Source organism: Erpetoichthys calabaricus, chromosome 16 (assembly GCF_900747795.2).
Source record: "Erpetoichthys calabaricus chromosome 16, fErpCal1.3, whole genome shotgun sequence".
Classification (NCBI taxonomy): domain Eukaryota; kingdom Metazoa; phylum Chordata; class Cladistia; order Polypteriformes; family Polypteridae; genus Erpetoichthys; species Erpetoichthys calabaricus.
In genome coordinates this window covers 3,783,365-3,807,150 of record NC_041409.2, presented here as the reverse complement: position 1 = coordinate 3,807,150, position 23,786 = coordinate 3,783,365, and the positions used below count along the sequence as shown (strand labels likewise).

At 42.9% G+C, this 23,786-nt stretch overlaps 1 protein-coding gene across 4 annotated transcripts in view; it reads left to right on the top strand.

The window, feature by feature from the left end:
* Positions 1-23,786, top strand: part of cadm3 (cell adhesion molecule 3) — a 213,457-nt gene that overhangs the window by 155,465 nt on the left and 34,206 nt on the right. For all 4 annotated transcript variants that reach the window (XM_051920172.1, XM_051920173.1, XM_028821848.2 and 1 more), the window contains exons 3-5: positions 3,085-3,255; positions 6,297-6,449; positions 11,747-11,884. In XM_051920172.1, coding sequence (XP_051776132.1) covers positions 3,085-3,255; positions 6,297-6,449; positions 11,747-11,884 — 462 coding nt within the window. The remainder of the gene's footprint in view (positions 1-3,084; positions 3,256-6,296; positions 6,450-11,746; positions 11,885-23,786) is intronic.

The window sequence follows — 23,786 nt, the reverse complement described above, 5'->3', positions numbered from 1 at the left end:
ATATGATGGACACATCATTTCTCATTGTTATATTCCGTAATGCTATAAAGGGCGTTGTACCCATTGTGTGTTTGTGCTGACCTTTCTGGTCTGCTCTTTTTCATTAAGAACTTAAAAGATTTGACAAAGAGATGGGAACATTCAGTCCGTCAAGCTCATTTGCCTAAAAAACAGTTAAGTTGTCCCAGTATGTCATCCAGATACTTAGATGATGTTGTAGACTGTTTCAGAGTGCCACAACTGTTTGTTTAAAGAAGTGCTTTCTGACTTCGTAATTGAAATTTCTCTTAATTACCATGATTGTGTAATTTATTATTTCACTGGTAAGTTTACCAGTTTCTTTGTGAATTCTGAAGACCTGGATTGTGTCATGCAGTGATGTAGCCACCTCAGGATTAAAAAGGTTTGCTTCTCTTCAATTTTACGAGTAGCACATGCCCTTTAGTCCTGCACTTGGGTACTCCTCTAATGCTGTTATATCTCTTTTTTAATTCTCTTTATTTTTGTATAGCGCTTTTCATTTAGTGCAGAGTGCTGTGTACCAAGTGTACAGTGATAATGCTGTAAACTATATCTCACTTGCATACGTGAACACTGTAAATTAAACACAGAGACAATGCCAAAGGTTTGGGAGATCCCCCCATATACTGTAGGAGTCAGACAAGTGAAATATGTCTTTACGGAGTGGAGTCCAAAACAGAACTGAGTGTAGCAAAGAGAAGGCGGTATACTCTATGTGGTCGGCTGAAGGAAATGACGTCATGAGTCTGTGGCATTCTGGAACCAGAAGTGACATCAGAAGGAGGTGGGATCTGGTGGACCAGAACCGGCAGTGATGTTATCTGGGGACCGGAAGTGATGGTTAGCCTGAGGGTTCTTCTGTTGTTCTGTAGAGAGAGAGAGAGCAGAAAGAGTTAGAGAACATCGCCAACCTGTAGTGCGGCAGGCAAACGTACTTATTTGATCCCGTAAACTGGCTCCTAATCACGACAACACATACGTTAGGTAAAACACACAGAATTTGATTAACATAAAATAATGATGGTGTTAAGCAATTGACATTATAACTGAGCGATAGATAGATAGATAGATAGATAGATAGATAGATAGATAGATAGATAGATAGATAGATAGATAGATAGATAGATAGATAGATAGATAGATAGATAGATAGATAGATAGATAGATAGATAGATAGATAGATAGATAGATAGATAGTGTGGAAAGCATACCCCCGGACACAGACAGACAGACACTAGAATGTCCAAAACACACTTCTTTATTTCTTCAAAGCACCACAATGCCTTCCTCCAACACTCTTTTTTTTTCTCTCTCTCTCTCTCTCTCTCTCCTTTCTTTCTTTCTTTCTTTCTTTTCTCTTTCCGAGCTCCTCTCCCCTCCTCACAAGCTTCGTCTCCTTCCTCCCAACTCTGGCTCAGCTTCTGGAGGGAGGCGGTCCCCTATATACTGACCCGGATGAGCTCCAGGTGCTCCCCTTGATGACACTTCCTGGTGTGGCGGAAGTGTCAAGAGAGCCCCCGGAAGCACTCCGGGTGTCCCTGGGAATTCTTCCGGCAGCACTTCATGGTGTGGCGGAAGTGCTGCCATCCAGGACTTCACGATTGTCTGGGCGCCCCCTGGTGGTGACCACATCCTCCGGTAGGGATGAGTGTCCCAGCTCCGGTCCTGTGGCCCATAAGCAGACCCGGGCAGCTGCCCCCTCGTGGCCCAGGGGAGGTATTGTCCATCACGGGGACCATCCAGGCGTCCCAGCTGGGTAGGATCCCTATCCATCTGGGACAATAGATAGATAGATAGATAGATAGATAGATAGATAGATAGATAGATAGATAGATAGATAGATAGATAGATAGATAGATAGATAGATAGATAGATAGATAGATAGATAGATAGATAGATAGATAGATACTTTATTAATCCCAAGGGGAAATTCACATACTCCAGCAGCAGCATACTGATACAAAAAACAATATTAAATTAAAGATTGATAATAATGCAGGTAAAAACAGACAATAACTTTGTATAATGTTAATGTTTACCCCCCCGGGTGGAATTGAAGAGTCGCATAGTTTGGGGGAGGAATGATCTCCTCAATCTGTCAGTGGAGCAGGACATTGACAGCAGTCTGTCGCTGAAGCTGCTCCTCTGTCTGGAGATGATACTGTTTAGTGGATGCAGTGGATTCTCCATATTTGATGAGAGCCTGCTGAGCGCCCGTCGGTCTGCCACGGATGTCAAACTGTCCAGCTCTGTGCCTACAATAGAGTTAGTTGACTATGGAAGAGAGGAAAGCAAAAACATTCCTAAATTTAAAGTATATATACCTGGGGGGTCCAGAGACAAAGCCACAGTTCTGATGACCAAGGCCAACTTGCCATCCATCCCCTGGGCATTCTTCTATATTATAAATATATCCTGGGCAATTATATAAGAATTTTACATTCCTAGAATCTGTGGTGTCACTTACCATAGGCAGGTCTGGCGGGTTAGCAGTACAGCAGTTTTGTCAAGTACGACAGCTAAATGCCAACAGGTGAATAGAACAGAGAAGGGTTATGATTGCGCTTTTGTACAAATGGCTAACAAACAGATGCAGTATGTGCGGCTAATCTGCAGCTCTAATCAGTGTATGCCAGACTAAAGTAGTAAGTCTTCAGCCTTGGATTTAAAAGCTGAGACTGAAGGGGTATTTCTTCAAGGGCAGGCAGATCATTCCACAGCTTTGAGACCTCATAGTTGAAGGCTCATCTTCCTACTGATGTTTTATTTATCCTCAGAATCTTTAACACACCCACATTTTTTTGTAGTGTGGGGACCAGAACTTCACATGGTGTATAGGAAGCTGATGTTTGCTATCAAAGCCTGCCAGTAACTCAATTGGTGACCTTCATCAAGACACAGAACATACCTGAGTTCCGACTATAAGAACACATATTGTCGAGTTCAGGATGTGCAAGCCATTGTGTAACACTGATCGCGGTTATTTCTTTGAGTAATTTGGGATGAGCTGGAGGGACAAGGATGGACTGCACCCAGTGACTGACTTTTCCTTTTTCTTCTTAGGTCAAATAAATTCAGTGACGAACAATGAAACTTTCCAGCCAGTAACCTCGGATGAGATAGTGGTGGCTGGAGGAACAGTTACGCTGACCTGCCGGGTGGCCAGAAATGATAACTCATCCCTACAGTGGTCCAACCCAACTCAGCAGACTCTGTATTTTGGCGAGAAGAAAGGTACCTTGGCATGCCCCTCTAGCCAACTTTCTCATTGTCTCATTAATGTCTTCTTCCTATCCTAAATACTGTATATCCATTCCTGCTCCTGCATGATGATTGTGCACCACCTCAGTGTGGTCCTCCTCAAAACAAAAAGTGGTCAGTAGGCAATATTTTAATTTTTACTTTTACATTCTGCTTGCCTCTTCATGACTTTGGTTCAATTCAGTTTATTCTAACATTGCCTACCATACATATTTATATTTAAGTATGTATGTTGAACATGTAATATAGAATATCATTGGTATGTGTTTCATTGTATATTTACATTTAATATGATAATAAAATTATATATAAACAAATAAATAAACAAAATATAAGACTGATATGTGTTATCTACATATACTCTATGTGTTTATATATACGGATCAAGAAATTAAAAAAATTAAAGGAACACTTTTGAATCCGAGTATAGCATCAAGTCAATGAAACTTCTAGGCTATGGATCTGCTCAGTTAAGTAGCAGAGGGGCTTGTTAATCAGTTTCAGCTGCTTTGGTGTTAATGAAATTACCAACAGGTGCACTAGAGGGGCAACAATGAGACGACCCCCAAAACAGGAATGAATGGTTTAACAGGTGGAGGCCACTGACATTTTTCCCTCCTCATTTGTTTTTTCACTAGTTTTGCATTTGGCTACAGTCAGTGGACCCTACAGAGGTGGCGAAGGTAGTCCAACTTCTCCAGGATGGCAGGCACATCAATACGTGCCATTGCCAGGAGGTTTTCTGTGTCTCCCAGCGCAGTCTCTATGGCATGTAGGAGATTCCAGGAGAGAAGCAGTTACTCTAGGAGAGCTGGATAGGGCCCCTCGTAGAAGGTCCTTAACCCATCAGCAGGACTTGTGTCTGCTCCTTTGGGCAAAGAGGAACAGGATGAGCACTGCCAGAGCCCTACAAAATGACCTCCAGCAGGCAGGCCACTGGTGTGAATGTCTCTGACCAAACAATCAGAAACAGACTTCATGAGGGTGGCCTGAGGGCCTGACGTCCTCTAGTGGGCCCTGTGCTCACTGCCAGGCAAGATGGAGCTCGATTGGCATTTGCTATAGAATACCAGAACTGGCAGGTCCACCACTGGCACCCTGTGCTTTTCACAGTTGAGAGAAGGTTCACCCTGAGCACATGTGACAGACGTGAAAGGGTCTGGAGAAGCCGTGGAGAACGTTATGCTGCCTGTAACATCGTTCAGCATGACCGGTTTGGTGGGGGATCAGTGATGGTCTGGGGAGGCGTATCCATGGAGAGACGCACAGACCTCTACAGGCTAGACAATGACATCTTGACTGCCATTAGTTATCGGGATGAAATCCTTGGACCCATTCTCAGACCCTATGCTGGTGCAGTGGGTCCTGGGTTCCTCCTGGTGCATGACAATGCCTGGCCTCATATGGTGAGATTATGTAGGCAATTCCTGGAGGATGAAGGAATTGATACCATTGACTGGACCCCACGTGCACTTGCCTGACCTCAATCCAATAGAACGTCTCTGGTACATTATGTTTCGGTCCATCTGACACCACCACGTAGCACCTCAGACTGTCCAGGATCTCAGTGATGCCCTAGTCCAGATCTGAGTGGAGATCTCTCAGGACATCATCCGTCATCTCATTAGTAGCATGAACCCTCGATGTTGTCAGGCATGCATACAAGCTACTGAGTACGATTTGGAGTTGCTGTAATGAAATTTCATCAAACTGGACTCGTCTGCCTGCCACGTCATTTTTTCACTTTGATTTTCAGGGTGTCTTTCAATTCAGCCCTCTGTAGGTTGATAATTTTCATTTCCATCAAACGATATGGCATCCTTTCGTTCCTACCACATTACCCAGTCCATATCAGTAGAGATATCCAGCAGGATTTTTTTTCCCATTGAGATCTAATGTGTTTTTAAAGTGTTCCTTTGATTTTTTTGAGCAGTTTATATCTACTCATATAAATCCATCTTCTTGTGAAGTTTCACACTTTTTCACTGGTTTGGCTTGGTGGTCAGTTGGACAATATCCACACTCCAGCACATATGGCAGGTTGTTTATTGAGAACCACATGTGATGTTCAAGCCCTCCTGTCTGTTTGTTTGGCTCTATGTCTGTGCATAAAATGAATTCCGTGAGAACTGGACCTTGGGTGTGCTTTGTGCACTTGGTCTTGGAGCCTGGAGACCACCAGCAGGTTGCACCCTAGTCTTTTCCCATTGCTGATATCAGCATATTGAAAACATAAAGCAGAACTGAACATTTTTCTTTCTGCGTGATACAATCCATATTATATGCCAACAGTGGAGGATAATTACTGGATCTTAATAAGATTTGCAAAAATAAGACAAAGCACCTTCATATTTTTTGTGCCCTCTAGTCTTGATTCTTAGCACCAATATATCCATAACATGAAGCTTTATGTGATAAAAACAAGACATTTAAACTTGTTTCCACTTTATTTGTTGCCATCTAAGACGTGTTTCATGCATGGAGCTTATTTAACCCCATGTGTGGCCTGTCTATCCAAAGCTTGGGCGTATTCTGCACAGTGCTTTATGTCGCTAGTCTGGCTGGTTACCCCTTAGCAGGGCAGGCATACTATACTGGTGGGCATTAAGGGCTCAGCACATGCCAAGTAAGAATTTCACTGCACTCTGTACATGTGTTGGTATAAACCGTTGAGACAGCTGAACCCAAGGCTCCAGCTCTAAGCACAGACCCGCCTCTCGGTTCCTTTTAATTTTTTTACCTAAGGGCCTGTTAAAAGCCTCCTAGTGGACCCTAGGGATCCACAGTCCTCACCAGCTGTCCGGTTTAATCCTACTTTTATTTTTACTTGTTTATTTGTTGTCAAGTGCATCTGTTAAACTCTGTTGTGTGCCTTTTAAATGCCAATGTTGGAATGAAACATGCATAATCCATCCATCCCAAGCCTTATTTTCTGCATGTTAGGCCAATGGTCTGTGCTCAGCTTTAACTGGTCTCTCGCTTCTTCCTCCTCTTGTTGTGTCTTTCATTCCCAGCATTGAGAGATCATCGCATCCAGCTGGTGGAGTCCACTCCAACTGAACTGACCATCAGCATTTCAAGTGTACACTTGGGAGATGAGGGAGAATACACCTGCTCAATCTTCACGATGCCAGTCCACACAGCAAAGGCCACTGTCACGGTGCTAGGTAAGCGCCATTGTGTCAGCCAATTTCAGACAGTTTACCAGTAGGACAGGTTTCAAATGTGCCTTGTGGATTTAAGGAGGATGATGCAATAAAAAAGTGGAAAACGTATAAAACAGAGCTTAATATCATTTTGATTTCCTGACCTTCGTTTTCGGTGGCATTTTAAAGAGAGGTTTGTCAGCTTAACAGTTAATAAAGTGCCGACTCTGAGAAACTGCATGTGCGGCTTGTGTCTGAGATCTCTGACTATGCAGCCTGATGCTGAAATACAAGAAATTTGGAAAGCAAACCCAAAACAAGCGCCCACGGAGGGACATCAGACCTGGATGTTTAAAGCGTCTTATGGTCTTCTGGCTATCTCACAGTAAAGTGTGGTCTACTGGCCGCCACCTCGTGGTTTATTGTAATTGCTGACTTTTTTATGAACTAGAATTTGATGGGATCCGATGCAAAACAATACATGAGGTCCCAATCGTGTAAAATAAAATGAAATCCAATTAAACAAATGACCACTATCAAAGAGATTTGTCAAGCATATAAGTGACTGTACATTACAGTTCAATAGTCATAGCAAAGCTTTATGGAGTCGTGAGAATGAAAATACCATTTGTCTTTTTATTCCAATGATAAGTAGGCATGTATTTTAATAATAAATAAAGCATTGTGAAACAATAACCATGCAATCCCTGCCCTCCTACACTGCCTGTGACCCAAGTGGGTCACATCAGGTGTCAATAGAAATGTGAAGACTTTGGGCATAAACATTTAAAATGCACAGTGTGCACGTTTACTGTAGAAAAAGGACTTATATAAAATAAAGTCGGGATAGTTGTTGTTTTTTCAATATAGACAGGTTGCTCATATAAGCACCTGCCTTATATTGCATGGGTCCCCATCGTGTTGACCCGTTGATGCATGGACTCCTCAAGACCTCTGAAGGTGTCCTGTGGTGTCTGCACCAAGACGTTAGCAGCAGACCCTTTAAGGCCTGTAAGCTGTGAGGTGGGACCTCCATGGATCGGACTTGTTTTTTCAGCACATCCCACAGATGCTGAATCAGAATGAGATCTGCAGAATTGGGAGGCCAAGTCAACACCTTGAACTCTTTATCATGTTCCTCAAGTCATTCCTGAACAGTTTTTGCAGTGTGGCAGGGCACATTATCTTACTGAAAGAGGCCGCAGCTATCAGTAAATGCTGTTGCCATGAAGGGATATACATGGTCTGCTACAATTTTTATGTAGGTGGCATGTGTCAAAATAACATGCACACGAATGCCAGGATCCAAAGGTTTCCCAGCAGAGCATTGCCCAGAGCATCACACTGCATCTGCTGTCTTGCCTTCTTCTCATAGCGCATCCTGCTGCCATCTCTTACCTGGCTAAACAACACACACACACACCCGGCCATCTACATGATCTAAATTTATTTTTTTATTTATTTATAAAGCACTTTAAAAACAACATCAGGGCTGACCAAAGTGCTGTACAATTAAAGCCAACATATAAGACACACAATAACCAAAAGGATAAAAGAAACAGAACACATATGAGCAAAAGAAATTCATCTCTCTATTATAAAAAAAATCTTGGAAGGAGATGAGATATGATTTTCTCAGAGAGACACTTTCACGTCTCAAGAGACGAGACTTTGTGCCAAGAGATTTAACCACGGAAATAAAAGACAAAGAACAGATGACAAAGTAGAACCTCGTAAAGAGGTTCAAAAAACGTTGGCGCGGTACACATGCAGAGCAGGTTAGAGATAATGGAAGTACGAAAATTTGAAAGTCTCAAAAAAATGATAGTAAAGATCGCATTAGTGCAAACAAACAGAAATTATAGCTCGGTGAAATAACGGAACAGCGAAAAGGGATCGAATATATTGTTCGGATTTAAACTTTAAGTCGGAGACTTGTAAATCGTCTAATTTGTGTTGCCATCAGGGAATAAAAAGTAGTATTTCTTCCCAGTGAAGAGCCGTATGTGCGAGAATTAAAAGATTTGTTGTTTGGTGAAAGTGAAAAATCCCACGAGAGAAAATTTGAAGCCCTGCAAAACAAGAGCTTATGCAAAGAAATTTGGAAAAGTCCTGCCCACATAACCACACACACTGTTCAATCATTTCTCATTTGTGTGAATGCTATTGTCAGACACAGTTCTTATAGAGAGAAAGAAATGATATTCACTCACGGGCAGTTATACGTTACATTGTCACGATGTGATTCCAGACACAGAATCAAAATTCAGTACAATATTGATGAAAAGGTAAAAGCGAAAAGAGATCAAATATATGGACATAGGTGATATGACAGAAGTATGAAAATATTGTTTGGCTTTAAACTTTAAGTCGGAGACTTGTAGATCGTCTAATTCATTTTGTCATCAGGGAAAAGTAGTGTTTCTTCCCAATGAAGAGGCGTATCCGTGAGAATTAATAGTTTTGTTGTTTGATGAAAGTGAAATCCACATACGTGAGCGACAGAGATGCAAATTTGCAAATTTCAAGAGTTTTTGATCTACAACTGAAAAAGCCCTATCACCTCTAAGTCTGTATCATGTCTTAGGGACAGGTCTGCTGACCTGAGAGGGCAAGAAGGTACGTATGGGTGCAGCAGTTCCGACAGATAAAATGGGGCACAACCATTAAAAGATTTAAAAACAAAACCAAGAATCTTAAAATGGATTCGAAAACGACCTGGAAGCCAGTGAAGGGAAGCCAAAATTGGGGTAATGGGCTTTTGTTTGCTTGCACCAGTTAAAAATCGAGCAGCGGCATTTTACACCAACTGTAGGCGAGCAATGGAGGCCTGGTTAATTTCAAAAAGTAGCGCATTGCAGTAATCTAGACGAGAAGTTATAAAAGCATGTATCGCTATTTCAAGGTTGCATTTAGACAAAACAGGCTTGAGTTTTGACAGCCACCTCAACTGGGAAAAGCAAGATTTTACCACAGAAAGGTAAATGGTTCCTCAGACAAGGCCACCTTCTTCCATTGCTCCATGGTCCAGTTCTGATGTGCCCATTGTTGGTGCTTTTGGCAGTGGACAGCGGTACTCTGACCAGTCTTGCGGCTACTCAGCTCCATATACAGCAAGCTGTGATGAACTACATGTTCTGACACCATTCTCTCATGGCCAACATTACATTTTCAGCAATTTCTGCTCCAGTAGCTCTTTTGTGGGATCAAACCTGACAGGCTGACCTTCACATCCTATTAGTCAGCCTTGGGCACCCATTGCCCTGCTACCAGTCCTTACTTGGAGTACATTCGATAGCTACTAACCATTGCATACTGGGAACACCCCATAAGACCTGCCATTTTGGAGATGCTGTGACCAAATCATCTAGCCATCACAATCTGGCCCTTGATAAAGTTGCAGAGATCCTTACTTTCGCCCATGTTTTCTGCTTTGAGCACATCACCTTCAAGAACCGACTGTTTACTTGCTGCCTAATATATCTCACCCCTTGACAGGTGCCAATGTAACAAGATAATCAATGTTATTCACTTCACCTGTCAGTGATTTTAATGTCTTGGCGGATTGGTGTACATTTTAGCTATCTCAGCATGTTCACCAGCCTATGTGTGGTGTTTTTCGGGACATGGAGCATGCAAATAATAATATTGACAAGACAATGACCATCTTCACAGCATCTCAACAAATTATATAGCATATTAAGGACACTGTAATATCTAGGAGCAGACTTTGGAATTCACACACTGGAGCACACACATTTTGTTGACCGTTCATCCCATTATTATTCTGCATGGGTGATCTGGGGTTTATCCTTCATTAAATGTGTACATATTTATACAGTCCTGTAATCAGAGGCGATCCCCTCTTATTATATTCTCACTATCACCTAAGACAGATGTTTGAGCTTTCACTCCTCCAAAGCAACACAGACCCCTGCTGCGGTCCATGCCTAGCCTGCCGGTGTCCATAATCTGCAGTGAGCTGAAAGGTACTTCTCATCTGCTTATCACATGCTAACTAAATGGGAATCTCTTTTAGACAGACCTGCTTTTCACATCCAGTCTGGAGAAGGACTTGTCAGCCATCCTTTGGGCTTCTTACCACAGTTAAGGCCTTGGACTTTAAACCATAGTGTTACTGATTGAATTCCCATGTCACTTTGAGCAAGTCACTTCAACTGACAGTACTCCAACAATGCAAAAATTATCGGAATAATTATACTACACAAAAGTGGCTTGGGAGGTGTTTGCATTAGACATGAGCTATATGAAGTAAAGACTGAGTGTTCAGCACTGGAGAATTACCACATGAATGCTGATTTAGTGTCTGCCTGTGTATGAATGCCTCACTTCTAGTGCATAAGTTCAAAAAGTAAAGAACAGTCAATTCTTGTTATCCGCAGGGGTTCTATACCTCAAAAACCCTGCAGATAAGGGGAAACACAGATGAAGCAATGATTCTATTGGAAAAATGGGGTTAGGGTTAGGGATCCCAGCTCGGCGATAGAGGGGACTGGGCAGATGGCAGATGGGGTTGAGGCTCATTAATGATCCTTCCACAAGCTCACCCATGGAAAACCTTGTTATGACTTTTACTTCCTCTATAGTCAAGTTCAATCATCCTATGTTCCCTATCAGAGGTCGTTGATCAATGGCAGCAGAGCACCAATCAAGGACTTCACCAAACCATCCAATTGGTAGCAGGGACAGGTGGTGTGTACAATGGGCAAGGACTTTATTGGTGCACTTATGACCCACACTTACTGGGAATTCCTCATTCTTGTGGAACGACTGCAAGCCCCAGCCCCCTTCATGAATGGAGTTTAACAGCTTACTCACACCTCTCGGCACCAGATAGATGCACGTTGATCCATTCAGTGTTGCACGCTTGCAACCTCGGACATCTAAGGGCATCACAGACCGATTATTGCTCCATCTCATGTGCGATAGGCCTCTCAGAGTTTTTTTTTTCAGCTGCATGTGGCTGTGAATATAACCCTGATGTGATTAGACTGCGGGCGTCACAAAATGGGTTACACTTGAATAGTAGCGGATAAATGAATCTGCGGGAATGGAATCCGCGGATAGCAAGGCCTTACTGTAGACATTAAAAAGGTATTCAAGTGCTACATTAAAATAAGTTTAGATCTGTTTTCCTTTCCCATCTACTCTTCAGAGTGTGTTGTTGCCTTCCTTAGGTCAGTGTGTGGTGTCACTTAACAGGTTAAGAAAAAACATTTGTAAAATCGATGACTCCAGCTGAGCCTGTGTCGGCCTAATGGTATTCTTACACTCATGAATTTCTTTCTTTCTTGCAGGTGTGCCACAAAACCCTCAGATTTCAGGCTACCACAGCCCAGTGAAGGAGGGCGAGGTGTTACACCTGACCTGTCTGACCCACGGCAGCAAACCAGCCGCAAAACTGAGATGGTTTAGAGGACTCGAGGAGCTACGGGGTGAGTGGAGACATGGTGACGCATCTGTCTTCATTTGTCAGGGAGGGACCACACTTGTAAAGCATTGCTCAGCAAGCTAAGCTAAGCACTAATAACAGTAAATCGTGGTTCCAGCATGTTTATGCCTTATTAGCTAAATATCACAGTCATCTGAGCATTAATCACTCAGCTAAATAGGCACTAAATCACTGTGGGCCATATTCATAAAAGATAGTTCTGTTTTGTAGCCATTCATATCTACTGGGCAGCAATTTATAGAATTACTGGCAGGTTGTTTTCTCACCCTGTAGTTTTAGATGTGTAGTCTTTCATGGAACGTTTTGGGGACATTCGTATCAAACCAAACTGCCAGTGGCACAGAAATTAGTCGAGGTAATCAGCAGTAAATATAGTCTCATTATTCCGCCACTTTTTAGCAGAGGGGAAAAAATGCTTCCAATGTAAGTTAAGTGGTCACAAAAACCTAAATTTCCTCCTCAGGAGCTTGCACTTTTAAAAGCCTTCTCCTCCGGATCTGAAGAAAAATGCTATTTAAAGAGAGAAATGAGGCCTAAGGCTATCTGACGAAAACTGGCAGGGTGTTACTAAAGCTCAAATCACACAGGACTTGAAAATCAGGAGAAAGCAGTGGTAGTCCGGTGACCTCTGAGATGCAGACTCATTTTCATCAAGGGGAAAGAAAGGGCTTTCGTCTGAAATGAAAGCAGAGAGGACGCCTTTGCATAGGGGCTTTCATTCAAGCATGCAAGTTCGGTGAGGTGCGACCTTATCGATGTACCTTGTGCATTCCGAGGACACAGAAAAGGCTGGCCTGACATCTTTGGGTGCTTTTATTTTTCTGAATGTTCTTGTCTGGTATAGCTGCACATCTCATTTTTATTTCCAGATCTTATAAAAACAGACACTATCTGCAAAACCGTCTTTCTCCAAATGGGGTTAACTACCATTACAGAATTGAGTTTATCAAATCCTAGAATAAACAGGAGGAATCCTATTGCGGATTTTCCCAGAGGCGCTAGAGGACAACAGGTTTTAACCTTACAAGTATATTGAGTAGAACAGCCAATCCAATTCCCCTGCAGTAGAAGTCTATGGTGAGGGTACAGATCAGAAACAATGGGTCACTTTTCCTTTACAATGGGTAGCAGTCCAGGGGGTTGGTTACACATGATCCAATCTGGAAATACTCTCTATAAATTTGGATTTGGGTGTGGAGCAGCTGCAAGTGCTAACTTGGTAGAGAGGAAGAGAGGCCAGGGTAGTCTGAGAAGTAAGGGTAAGTGACTTGTGATTAGTTAGAGTGGGAAATGGACAAATCACACCATGAACGTAAGTGGGCACAGAGTGGCACTAGACTATATTATTCTCTATTGTATTGCATTTCACTCCTTCTGTGCACCTACCCCCTCTGGCAGTTAGTGTACTGTCAAGTAAACATCCATCCATTTTCCAACCCGCTGAATCTGAACACAGGGTCACGAGGGTCTGCTGGAGCCAATCCCAGCCAACACAGGGCACAAGGCCGGAACCAATCCCGGGCAGGGCGCCAACCCACCGCAGTCAAGTAAACATACCCTTCCATTTACTTAGACCTTGGTAATGTGCTCCCCAAAGACTACAACCTTTGAATATTGTTTAGCAGCTCCATTGAAACTCTTTAATGAGTTGTTTCAAAACCATTTTATAAGTTAAATTAAAAAAATGAGTGTCAGAGTGTTGATGTTTATTAATTTATGTAATGCTTTCCAACTGCACAGTTTCCAGAACGATTCCTGGTGTGGGGTTTTGCTTTCTGCTTTTCCAATTGTTTGTTGTTATCATGGCCAGTTGATGCCCCCAAATTTGGGCTACCAGCAGGTGACAGATTTTTTTTTTTATTCAAAATGTGCCAAAGAATAAAATACTGCGTACTAATGGGCGATATATGCACGCTGTAGTGCTGATGTACTTCCGGTAAAATCTCAGCCAGCTCGGTGCATTTGTGATTTTTGGTTAGTGGCAAGAATGTCCGAGAAAATGAAGTTTAAGTTTCAGCAAACAGAGAGCTCTACAGCTGAACGTTGTTGTGTACCTTTATGTTTGTTGAGCTTCCAGTAAGTACATCAAGGTACTCGAACAACACACGAACCACTCCGAGACAGGGCCGCGACTGTTGAAGAAGGGAGTGGTTCGTGTGTTGTTTGAGTGCAACAATTTCTCCGTTCCACTTCCAAGACTGGGGGCTTGGGAGAGGAGAAAGCGACCAACAGAGGGTGAGAAGAACGATGATAAAATCCTTGAAGACCACAAAGAGAAAAGAGAAAGAGAAAAAATGCAAAATAGATAATCACAATTAGGGAACACTAATTAACATAGAATAAAAGAAAGGTCCGATGGCCAGGGAGGACAGAAAAATACAAACAAAAAAAAAATCCAGACGGCTGGAGAAAAAAATAAAATCTGCAGAGGTTCCGAGGCCATGAGACCACCAGCCCCCTCTAGGCATTCTTCCTAACATTAATGACCTCAATCAGTCCTCATGGTTTTCAGGCTTCACAAGGAAGAATTTGATGATGATTGTCACGTTGACCTCTAGCCTTTAATCCATCAATGTAGGGACATCACGGTGCTTTGATTGGGTGGTGGTGGTGCAGATCACCACCACAGAAAACCGGAAAAAGAACAGAAGAGAGAGTAGGGGTTAGTACGGATTTTGGAGCCACCATGAATAATAATGACAATTAATTGAATATACAGAGCATCAGGATTAAACTAAGATGAGGCTATGAGAAAGCCATCTTAAAGTAATGTGTTTTCAGCAGTGTTTTAAAGTGCTCCATCGTATCAGCCTGGTGAATTCTTATTGGCAAGCTATTCCAGATTTTAGGTGCATAACAGCAGAAGGCCGCCTCACCACTTCTTTTAAGTTTAGCTCTTGGAATTCTAAGTAGACCCTCATTTGAAGACCTAAGGTTACGATTTGGAGTGTAAGGTTTTCAGCCGATCACCATCCTTTGCCCCTGAATTTCGACAAAAGTCGACATCCGCCCTGAAAGAGTTAAGGTAGATTAGGAAAGCTGCATCAAAAATCCATGAGTCCCTTTTGAACCTGCTTCCTTCAGTAGAGGGTTAAGGGGCAAGCCTGACAGCAGTGGATGTAAGGTAAGACCCAACCCTGCACTGGATAGCAGTCCACAGCAGGACCCAATCCCACAACCACTTTTTGCTCTTCCCCAATGAACATCCTCTGACAAAACCTGTCCGAGTACTGCAGATTGAACCCAGGAGCTGTGAGATCTAACCACTGTACCACCTGGTAGATTTCAACAGTTTAAAAAACATTTTAGGTGTAGATGCCCCCGCATAGGGTTACAGAAGTCTTAAGTAGAAGAGAGGTTCAGTGATGCCTGTAAAAGCCATTGTTCTTATCTGTTGTTAGTGTATAGAATCTGTGACCATATTTGCCGTTGCAGAGCACTGATCGAGGAATTGCTCGTTTTGAAATCAAAATGGGGCTGATGTGGTAAACTTGTGGAGTTGGGAAGGAATCAGTGTGTTTAGCCGTCAGGGCTGTAGGAGATGAACATGATGGCATTAAACTTCCATTCTACATAAGATGGAAAGGTAAGAATGTTTGGAAGGTAAAAAGTTGAAGAAGAGCTGCAAGTAAAGATAGCCTTCTACTGCATACCAGAAAAGAAAAACTGAAAAAGTAAGCGAATAAATAAGGGAAATGGTGGCCATTTGAAAACCTGCATGAGGTGCTGGCGCTCTGGAGGACACACTGTTTCTGGGCAAACAAAAGTATTTTGCAGCAAAAACATCCTCAACTGAATTCATTAAGTTTTTTATGGTTTGGTGGACTTCTGTGCCTGAAAGCAATGGGTTGATCATGTGACTTTCAGACACACAATTGCCCTGCAATGTGGGCTATTCTGGATGAATCTGCGTGGAATTTTGTTTTCTGAGTTTTTCAGATTTTGTGGTCATGATGAAGTTCAATTAAACATTGTTTTAATTTTATTTGAAGGCCATGATCGCATATTGGCTGCCAGTGTTTATTAACAGCTATACGGAGTGTGGTTCTAATTCTGGCCTCTGTGGTCCTTACACTTTTTTCTGCGTCCTCATGGGTTCTTCTCCGGTTATCCCACTTTCCTCCCAGGTCTGAAATGTGTAGTTTAGGTGGGTTAGTGACTCTAATTTGTGGGTATGGGAGTGAGTGTGCCTTGCATTTGACTGGCATCCCTGCCAGAGCTGTTTCCGGGCTCGAGTCCAATGCCCTTCTGAACTCCTTCTTGACTCCTTCATGGACAAGGTGAGCTTGGAACACAGAGGACTGGATGGACAAGAGTATTATAGATTCATTATTGTAAAAAGTACAGAATACAGTGAAATTGTGTTAATCAATATGCAACATGTCACTACCCTCCAGTGCCATGATTAGTGTAAGAGCTACAAGACACGTTACACACAGCTATTGTGTCCATTTTGGGCCTCAGGTGCTTGTTGTAATACTGCTAGTCATGGAAAAACATTTACCTACAGCGAGAGCAGTGCCTTCATCACAAAGTGAGGATCGCATGGGGGGAGTAGTAAGAGTGTGAACAGAGTCTTGAGGTATGAAGTTTCGTGCAGATGTTTTCTAATGATGATGATGATGATATATTGTAAAGCTGAAAAATTCCAGTAAATTATTCATCCTCAATTATCCATCTCAAAATGACACAAATGAGTTATCAATGCATTTAAAGTCAAAAACAACAGCCAGCCTAAACGAGCGCAGCTATAAAATATATATATATGGCCTACATTGCATGACACAATGAATGGAAAAGTGAGGCAGCACATCTGTATGAACCGGACACATAATATATTAATGATATTAACAGTAAGGCTGATCCCCAGTGAGATGAGGGCCTAATGCAGCAGTAAGTCTTAGCTGTCGAAAGGTAATGCTTTAAGAACAACCAAGGCAACACGCATGGCCGACAAAAGGTAAACCAAGAAAAGTATTTAAGTCAAAGTACAACAGACGGCCAAATAAGTCAAATGTAATTGTCAGGCATGTGGAGGGACAGACACTTCAGCTAAAAGTGTTATTTTAGAGGACATGGTCAGTATTTACATTGCATGTCTTGTGGTTACGTAATTAGCTACACTTGCTAATGGTAATCCATGTGCCATCTGAATTCACTGGATCATAGACTCGGAAAAACACAGTTACCACAGGCTTGCTGGCCTATGCCTCAGAGTGACCCCTGATATTTAATTCTATCAGACACTGACATTTGATCATTTCACTAAACTGAATTCACTGTCATGTTCTGAGCTGCGCCATGACTGTCCTAACCTTGCGGTATGAAGCTTTATCCTCCTGAATAAGAGTTTTGTATGCTGTGAAATTGTAACCCGAGTTGTGAGTCCCTGAGTGTTTCTTTTTTAATTGCCACAAAATCACGACGTAGTCATTGAAGGTTGTAATGTATTTAAAACAGAGATACAGTAAATATCATGTAATTCTTCATAATGTTAAATTGCACAGATACTGTAAAGTCTCACCCAATAGTCTCGCCACACAATTGCATATGATTGTTCAAAAGGCTTCCAGTCATTCATGAGCTCCGTCACGCACGTGCGCATGGGAGGCAGCTAAAAGGCTCAAAAGACGGTAATTCCTCGCCAAACCAGGGGATGGCAGAGTGCACTAATCCTTGCTGTTTTCCAATAACAGGGAAATTCCACTTGGGTCCGATGTAGACGTCACTTCCGGTTCCGACTACGCCACTGTAAAATGATCCAGACCACACAGGAAAGAGGTTTGGGGGCAGCCGCCCATATACTTGCAATTGGCTGCCAAAATTGTGGTTCAAGGTGGTACAATCAGTCCATAACAAAGAACAACCAGCGTGTGAAACCAGCATGTCTGCCATATTTATAAGTGCTGGTTGTTCTTTGTTATGGACTGATTGTACCACCTTGAACTGCAACTTTGGCAGCCAATTACAAACCTCTTTCCTGTGATGTCTGGATCATTTTACAGTGGCATAGTCGGAACCGGGAAGTGACGTCCTCAGACCCGGGACCGGAAGTGACGTCATCGGACCTTAGTGGAATTTCCCGTCATTGGTCTGCTAATGGAAAAGAACAAGGATTAGTGCACTCTGCCATTCCCTGGTTTGGCGGGGAATTACCGTCTTTTGAGTCTTTTAGCTGCCTGCCATGCACACATGCATGACAGCTCATAAAATTGCAGAGTATATGGCAGCCTTTGATTGACAATTAGTCCCAAAGAGTCAGTATGGGTGAAGGGTACCTGATCTCCCAACATCGCAATAACTGTGCAAATCGCGCAGTGTACACCTCACCTAAGTCCATTCACAGATGGGTACCCTGTTGCCATTATGCCACTATGGTTACATATCCGACACCTTGTGTGTGTGTGTGTGTATTTTTCACACTCAGGACTCACAGATTCATAGGGTGAGGTGCCATATCCTGGATCCCCTATTAGCATGACAGGGTTCATCACACCGCGTGATGTTTCTCACTCCAGTGTTCAGGTTTTCTCTACCTAAGCCCGCTAGTACTGCTTCGTTCTGTTTTATTGATTGACAGGATTGAAACCAGGTTACGTCTTTGGCTTCCACTTGCCATTCGTGATGTGGCAAGATGAGTTAGACATTCAGCGCTACAGTCGTTAGCTGACAGGCTGTAGCTCTGCAAATGCATTTTTCTGACTCATTTCAAAGGATAGTGTTTGCGAGGACATCAAAATTGGTAAAAATTGAAATTTATTTTTGAATGCTCAGATCACAACAGAGGTTACTTTATACAAAAGAGTCATACCTTTACGTTTCATACCATAAGCTGAATGTGTTGTGAGTTTTAGTCCTTCCTCAATACACATATGAGAGGGTCCTGAGCGTAAACCCTGACTGGGCTGCTGTTCCCAGTTCTGGTGGGCCATCTAATTCTCACAACAAAGTTGGATTTATAGTGACTTAAATTTTTATTTTTTCCCATTCTCTGCCTGAGTTGCAGTGGTTAATGTGCAGGTAAGGTCATCTCTGAGTAAGCGACCAGTAAGTATTCTCAATAAAATGGACTCCGAGTATACTGGGGCATTGCAGCATGGCCAGGCTCTGCCCTGAACCAAATGCAATAGACCAGCTTAATGAAAAACGCAAGCACAGAGCAGGAGATGGTGAAACAAATCAAGGAAGCAAATTTGGAATGAAAAAGAAGAAAATGTTGTTGAGCTGGAAAGCTCAAAGCTGCTGGTTCAGTCGCACTTAATCAGTTGTAGAAATGTGGCAATGTTTGCACTTGAAAATTGCAAATTGTAAAACAGATTGGATAAAAAGTAATTAAATAAAAGGGATTGGGTACCAAGTAAGTGACATAGCATGACATTCTTTAGCCCACCTAACCCAATTTAGGGTCAAGGGGAGCCTTCAGGTGCAGTTTCAGGTGCAAAGCAAGAAGCTGCTCTGAGCAGAGTGCACCCATGGATGGGGAACAAGGCTGCACAGATAGTGGTGGGGCTAAGAACCGAATCCATTCACTTAAAGAGACCACTGGCTACTGCACTCACCAAAGTGCTTGTGTGTATTGTCTTTATGCTTTGTTTTATTTAGGATCAACATAAAACTAAAAAAACTGAATTATAAACCACAAAAACATTTATTTCTATAACACGTTTCCATACAAATGACGTAGCTCAAAGTGCTTTACAAGATGAAAAAAGAAAAATATAAAAATAAGATTAGGCAATACTAAGTAACAAAGAATAAAGTAAGATCCAATGTCCAGGAGGACAGAAAAAACCAAAAAAAAATACTCCAAAGTGCTGGAGAAAAAACAAAATCTGCAGGGGTTCCGAGGCCAGGGGACAAGCCAGCCCCTACTGGGCATTCTACCTAACATCCATGATCTCAATCAGTCCTCATGGTTGACAGGCTTCACGTGGAAGAATTAGATGAAGATGGTTATGTGGACCTTCAATCCATCAATGTAGGGACTGTATGGTGCTTTGATCAGGTGGTGGTGGTGGCACAGATCGCCACCACAGAAAACTGGAAAAAGAACAGCAGAGAAAGTAGGGGTTAGTACAGATTGTGGAGCTATGCTAAAAACAAAAAATAAATGCATATACAGAATATCAGGTGTGGGATATGGCCGGCCTGTCACTCCGGCCAACACCCCCAGGCCGCCAGATGGAGCTGTCCCTGCTGCATGGAAGTGCCCCGAATACCAGCAGGGAATCATGGACGATGGAGTTTTCCTTTACAGCCCTGCTGGATACCACAGGGGCCAACAGATGACGCTGCAGGGAGGCCCAGAGAGTTGTTTGTGCCCTATAACTCGGAAGTACGTCGTAGGCAAGGCGACAAAGGAGATGACGTGCTTCCGGGATGAAGAAAAGGACTTTTTATCTGACCCGGAAGTGATAAGGAATCACATGGGGTCAGGGAATATAAAAGGACTATGGGAAATCCCAGACGTTGAGCTGAGCTGGGTGGAAGGGTGGCAACGCGTCTGGGAGTGTGGAGGATTGGTTATTGTTTATTGATTAGTTATTGATTTAGGAGATTTGTGGAGAGGTGGCGCTTTGTGCACATTATTATTATAATAAATTCAATATTTGGACTTTTATCTGGTGTCTGACGTCTGGTCTGAGGGTTCAAGGGGTCTCGGAGACCTTAAACTGTCACACAGGGTTACATGGGTGGCATGGTGGTGCAGTGGTAGTGCTGCATGGTGTTCCACCGGGTGCTCCAGTTTCCTCCCACTGTCCAAAGACATGCAGGTTAGATGAGTTGGCAATGCTAAATTGGCACAACTGTGTGGATGTGTGTTCACCCTGACATCAACTGGCAGCCCTGTCCAGGGTTTGTTCTTGTCTTGCGCCTTATTACAACTGGGATAGGCTCCAGCTCCCCTGCAACCCTGGTTAGGAAATGACATGACATTTGCCTCATGGGAGGGCTGGCCTGAGTGGGTCCTACACTCCTTAAGTCTAGTAGTCTCGTTGCTGGTGTCAGATCGTAGATTTTTGTGCTTTAGTTTTTTCCACTCAACTTGACTTTTGACCCCCCTATAAGCCTGCATTTCAGGATTTCATCTACTCTGTTTGCCAACATCCTCAGCCTTTGTATTTGGATGCTTCTGAGTTAAATCACCATTCTCATTCACTCAGATTTCCTTCTTGGCAACTCCCACATGACGTAAGCCACCAGCTCCCCATAAAATGTCTCCAGAGAACCCAAAGTGTTGCACGAAGAGCTGCCTTGATGGGGGAGGGGTGGACGATACAAAATTTCCATCAGGCATGCGTGAGTGTCGACATTCGATGTCAAACAGAATCAGCTTCACTTTCATGCGAGGGAGCGACAGACTGTATTGCCGCCCATGGGAACTGAGTAAGCAGCAGTGTGCGCACATAAGCAAACCTGAAGACATTGTTGTTTTTTTAGACTTGCCCGTGATTAGCTTTTGTTTGTATTTATACAAGAAGAGAGAGATTATCATTAGGACTGTCACATGGAAATTGTAGGCTAGCTAGATTAACTCCAAATCGCTGTCAAGTGACAAGATCTTCATGAAGTTCAGCATGCCGGCCTATCTGCTATAACAGAACATCTGCTGCAGTGATACCTCTCAGTGGCACATGACCAACTCCCCTGCCATCTTGTCAGCTCTGCCTGCCGGTGGCAAAGGTTAGGATTCACCATTTGAATTTAAGCCTTAGCCATGATTTGCAATCAGAAAAGTATTCATTACACAATTAAAATACATACAGATCAGATAAAAATGTTCAATTAAAAGAAAATGGCACAAATGTATGTGTCCATGTACCTGGCATGTGCAGTCCACTGCATTAAATATTGATTGCACGATGTTAATTAGAGCTTGCAGGACATCAGAGATTGAGCTAATTAAGTCTATAAAGATTTGAGGTGAATAGCTTGTGCTGCAAATGATGCACTCCGGAAGATTTTAGAACAAAACTGCCAAATAAGAGAAAGAAAAGCAGCAGTAATGGGCAAACCATGGGTGCCTTAGAGGGCATGGGTACATCCTTTCTACTCAGACCAGCTTTATAGAGAACAGAATATATTGTTCTTGTTTGAGTGCAGACAAACCCAGTGGGCTAGATAGAGTGTAGCTAGGGCATTACGTTTGCAAAATTTGGCTTCTGTGATACTTACACATAAGTATGTAAACTGTATACACATACACACACACACATTTATATATAAATATATATTGTATATCTGTATATATAAAATCCAAAGTCTGTCTGTTTGTCTGCCTGTCTGCTTTTCACGCGAGAACTACTTAACGGATTTAGATCGGGTGTTTTTCTATAATTTGCTTGAACATGCAGGTTGATTTTGTGACCTCGCTCATTACACCAAGTATCATAGTTCGCTTGCGGTACTGATTTATTTGTGCGAATAAGAGAGACACGCAGCGGGCCGAGAGGAGGGGAGCAGGGCCCTCCTCACTCGCACGTCAGCCTCGGGGTGTGTATCTTACATCCGCTTAGCTAGCAAACAAGAGGACTACTTAACAGATTTAGATCGTTTTTTTTCTGGAATTTACTTGAACATTCTGGTTAGTTTTGCGACTTCTCTCAACACGCTAAGAAGCTTAGTTCACTTGCAGGAGCGATATATTTGTGCTAATCCTACACAGAGGCTGCAGGCCGAGAGGAGGGTGAAGCATGGCGTCAGGAGTGGGGTACCGGGCAGGACCAATCTCACTGTCCTGTGTCACTACTACATGGGTAGAGCCGCGAGGGACGGCTAGTATATAGATATACAGTGTCTCCATAATGTTTGGTACAAAGAAACACTTTTTCAATGATTTACCCCTCTGCTCCACAGTTTAAAATTACAAATCAAACAATTCAGAAATAATTAAAGTGCACATTGCAGACTTTCATCTTAATACATAATTCGCCTGCCTCCTCACTCACTCACTCACTCACGTCCGTCCGAAGCCGAATGCGCAGTCGCCTTCTGAGCAGCTGCCTGAATAACCTTACGAGACCAAAATCTAACCCCAACATTGTAGCAGGCGGCGGATTTTGATGTGAAGGTCCAAGTTAAAGATGGGCCACATCAAGGGAAATGAAAAACCTTACGAGACCGACATCCAACCCCAACATTGCGGCAGGCGGCAGATTTACGGCCGCAAAAATTCAAAGAGAAAGGTGACTTCGATTAAAGCTCTAGAGGCCTGAAAGGTGATTTCGACTATAGCTCGAGGCCTAATTACGCATTCTGATTCAATTACGCATTCATTCAATACACCTATATCAGGTTTGTGGTGCTTAGACTTATTACTATTCCATATTGTACTGGAACATTCATCATTCAATATTATACTACTAGCCATGTGCGCCCAACTACGTTGCACGTGTTAAAGTTGTCTGTGAAGGGCTCCCTGTTTAAACGCGGCTGCCAGTCGTGAACTGGGCCCTTCGTCGCACAGCATTATGATTTTTTATAAGGGAAACAAAATTACAAAACAAAACCCTTGGACATTGATTCGATAGGAACGGCCTACTCGGAATCACTGTCCGAATAGTAATTATGTGGTGGTGGAGGAGCATTTCTGCTTCTCTCCGTTCACAGTCTGTCTAGTTTTCATGACGCTGTCGTTTCCTCTTACGATCTCTTCTCAACCTTTCTCCAATCTCGCAGGTTGCTTTGTGGCAATCCAAAGAGTAAGGCAATATACATGGAGCAATGGTTATAAAAGGGGGACACATAGGTATCCAGGCTGTTTAAAGCATAAATAGGGATCACTTCACTGACATGTGAGCAAGCCACGGTACAACTGTGAGATGCGCAGCACTCGCCGGCTACAACGTAACAATAATAATTTCCGGAACGTGCTGTTACGTTGT